This window comes from Limulus polyphemus, unplaced genomic scaffold, assembly GCF_000517525.1.
Source record: "Limulus polyphemus unplaced genomic scaffold, Limulus_polyphemus-2.1.2 Scaffold4044, whole genome shotgun sequence".
Taxonomy (NCBI): Eukaryota; Metazoa; Arthropoda; class Merostomata; order Xiphosura; family Limulidae; genus Limulus; species Limulus polyphemus.
The window spans coordinates 15,240-18,881 of record NW_013669654.1 but is presented as its reverse complement, the minus strand read 5'-3'; the positions used below and the strand labels follow the sequence as shown (position 1 = coordinate 18,881).

Genomic DNA, 3,642 nt, shown 5'->3' with positions numbered 1-3,642 from the left:
ACCCTCAGATTGCGAGTCGAGCGCCCTAACCACATGGCCATGGCTCAGTGGTTAACTTGATAACTTATGACTCTTAAGTTTAGAATTCAATCCCTGCCATATACACAACACAGACACTCAACCATGCATTTCTGTGCTCATCAAACCATGTATTTTCTCGTCCATATAAAACATTTTATATATTTTTTTCTCGTTTCTCAGTTGAAACAGATTTCAAATTTTTTTTTGTTTAAAATTTTATTATAATTTTGATTTCCTGTTTTTGAGGATACAATTTTTCATTTCTTGATTTTATTTGGGCGTTTGGCAGTTCTTTGTTTATTTCCACTGCCATTACAAGTTCTCACCGAAAGGCTAGAAAGTCACGTGATTTATTTTTATTTTATTTTCAAGCAACATGATAAGATGGCTGCTGATCCAGCAGTGGAAGCGATAGGCTTATGTTCCAGTCATTCTTTCAATTGTTAGTATTTAATCATCCTGTTCTTCTAATAAACAGACGCTATTATATCAAGAGTGGAAAAAATTGACATCTTTTTGTACAATGAAAGGGAAAATCTTCATTATTAAGAATGGATAAGCTACCATTGTCTCTCATATCTAAGTGTATAATAGAAGTATTTACACCTCTCTCATTTCAGACAGTTGGCTTACTAGGACTTTAATGGCCTTGGTACGTAAGTTTAAGGCCTGAAATGACTTGGCGATTAAGGTACTCAACTTGCGATCTTCGGATCATGGGTTCGAATCCTGTCACCAAGCATGCTTCCACTTTCAATCGTGACAACATTATAATGTGACGGTCAATCATACTAATTCTTGATAAAAGAATAGCTCAAGAGTTGACTAGCTGCCTCCCCTCTAGTCTGTCGCCTCAAAGTTAAGGACCGCTAGCGCAGATAACCATGAACGAAATTCAACAAACAAACAAACATTTAACAAACAAACAAAAGAAGAAATATCTTATTGATACAAATGATTCAAACCAAAAAATAATAATAAAAATATCAGCATCTGCTCATGAGAAGAACAAGATAACAAAACTAAAATTCGAAGAGTGACGATAAAGGGGGCTTAAAGGAGGGTAACATGGTATATAAATCTGTCAGTTAAATCACGATAAAGGGGGCTTAAAGGGGGTAACATGGTATATAAATCTGTCAGTTGAATCACGATAAAGGGGGCTTAAAGGGGGTAACATGGTATATAAATCTGTCAGTTAAATCACGATAAAGGGGGCTTAAAGGGGGGTAACATGGTATATAAATCTGTCAGTTAAATCAGTCTTTTTTGTCGCCATTTTTACACGCGGCTTGAAAAGTGACGTTTTGTTGCGGTGAAAAATACAGAAAACCAAAAATTACCACAATCATACGTTAAACAAAATTTCTAAAAACATATGGTAAGATGAAAAACGACAACAGGGGCGCGGATTTGTTCAGGGTCTTAAAATTATCTCTAAAACAAAACGGTGTATCTTGTCTTTCCTGTAAAATGTATATGTGCTTGCAGGAAAAACATGTTATGCAGGAGCGGAGATTTGCTCAGGCTCTTAAAATTCTCTCTCTCAAATTCAGCTACCCAGTGGCTCAGCGGCAAGCCTCTAGGCTTACGACGCTAAAAATCGTGTTTAGACTCCGTGGTGAGCAGAGCACAGATAGTCCATTGTGTAGCTTTGTGCTTAACAGAAATTAAAACCTCTCAAGCTCATGGTGGTGATGCAATCTGTTTCTATTACCTTCTATTTCTTTTCATAACATTTTTATATCAAAATAATAAAAATATAACTTTTGACCATTTTTAAATGCATCGTGATTCGGGAGATCGATGATGGTCATTCTTATAACAGCAATGATTATAGTACACATGATATAATTATTTATAATTAGAGCACATCATAAATAAACCATCTTATTAAATAAATTGTAGAATTGTAGAATTATATGTTTAAATCCATATTTAGAGAAATCACGATTTTTTTGTTCACTGTTTCAAAATATGTATAACAAATTAATTTTATACGGCCCGGCATGTCCAGGTGGTTAGGGCGCTCGACTGACAATCTGCGGGTCGCGGATTCGAATCCCCGTCCCACCAAACATTTCAGCCGTGTGGGCGTTATAATGTGACGGTCAATCCCACTATTCGTTGGTAAAAGAGTAGCCCAAGAGTTGGCGGTGGGTGATGTTACACTGCTAAATTAGGGACGACTAGCGTAGATAGCCCTCGTGTAGCTTTGCGCGAAACCCACAATAAACAAACAAACAACTAATTTTATTCATCGAAAAGAGATAGAAACAGTGTTACGTTAGGCTTAACACACTAATTTTTCATATAATGCATTGTCTGAACATTGTCATCTTTGTGATGGCAAACAAAAGTAAAATAAATGCTCATTAGGTCTCTAACAACTCGGAGAACCCGGGTTCTTATTTTACTTTTGGTGTAAAACAGCAGTCAAGTGTGGAAATAGGCTTAATTGGCCACGTGGAATTTCCCTGGTTGTTCTATAAACAGGACACAAGGTGAAAAGCACATACCGCTGTGTCACTGGGGGGGGGGGGGCTAGTCATCTCACCTACCGGCATCGTGGTTTGGGCTAATCTTAACTAGCGAAAAGTAGTATTCTACTGTCACTCTTATAACATACCCACGCCCCCAAAACGTGGGCGCGGTTTTTGCAGCAACGAGACGCGAAACACCAATCCTCGAATTCAAAGTTCCAGCACACTAATCTCTAGCCTACGACCAGCCCTTGTTATAGCGCAAAGTAAGACAATGGGCCATGTGCTCTGTGTCCGCCGCGAGTATCAAACTCCGAATTTTTATGGTATTTGATAACGAGTAAATATTATTTGTAAAGCACTTTAAGTTTTTTTTTCCCCCGTGGGTTTGATAAAGTCCATTGAAATAAACCTGATGAATAATAAAAAGTGAAAAGTAAGAATAATAGGCTTACCTATTGTTGATATGTAGGTGTCGTAGAACCGTTCATCACAATACCGATGTACAATACAAGTTTTCCCCACATTGCTGTCGCCCAGCACGAGAATTTTGTAAGTCGCAGCGAAATCCACCGCCATCTTACCAACAGAAACGATTGGGAGTGGTACGCTGTAACTTATCATGAACGCGAAAGTACGACATCACCGCCCCCACACGGTCGCGTGCCGAATCTCCGTGAAGTCGCGCCAGGCTGTCTATACGAAATACTGTGAATCATGAGAAGCTCGGGCTTCATGGCGCCATCGGTCGACTTCATGTCTGTGTTTGAAGTACGTTTTTAATAGGTGAGCTTTAAAGGTTATTTGAAGAAGGAGGGTTTAGTCTCTGTGATGTAATGTATACTGCCACGGACGAATAAAAAAATGATTCAATATTTGATTTTCGAAGTTTAAGTTATTTACAAAGCACCACTCAGAAGATATTTTTGTTTTGATATTATGAGGGTTTAAACTCAAAACTCTCTTGACTTTCATCGTAATATTCTATAGTGAAATTCCCTATCGTAACCATGACAACTACCACATACACACACAAAACACTTCCAGAAAACAAAAAACAAAACAAAACGAAAATGAAAAACAAAACAAAACGAAAATGAAAAACAAAACAAAACAAAACACAGCTAACCCACAAAAT

At 37.8% G+C, this 3,642-nt stretch overlaps 1 protein-coding gene across 1 annotated transcript in view; it reads right to left on the bottom strand.

Moving 5' to 3' along the window:
• LOC106470503 (ras-related protein Rab-8A-like) overlaps positions 1 to 3,124 on the bottom strand; it is a 31,229-nt gene extending 28,105 nt beyond the window's left edge. Inside the window, exon 1 of the mRNA XM_022399113.1 lies at positions 2,960 to 3,124. Within this exon, the coding sequence (XP_022254821.1) occupies positions 2,960 to 3,083 (124 nt within the window). The 5' untranslated portion in view covers positions 3,084 to 3,124. The remainder of the gene's footprint in view (positions 1 to 2,959) is intronic.
• Positions 3,125 to 3,642: the final 518 nt, after the last annotated feature.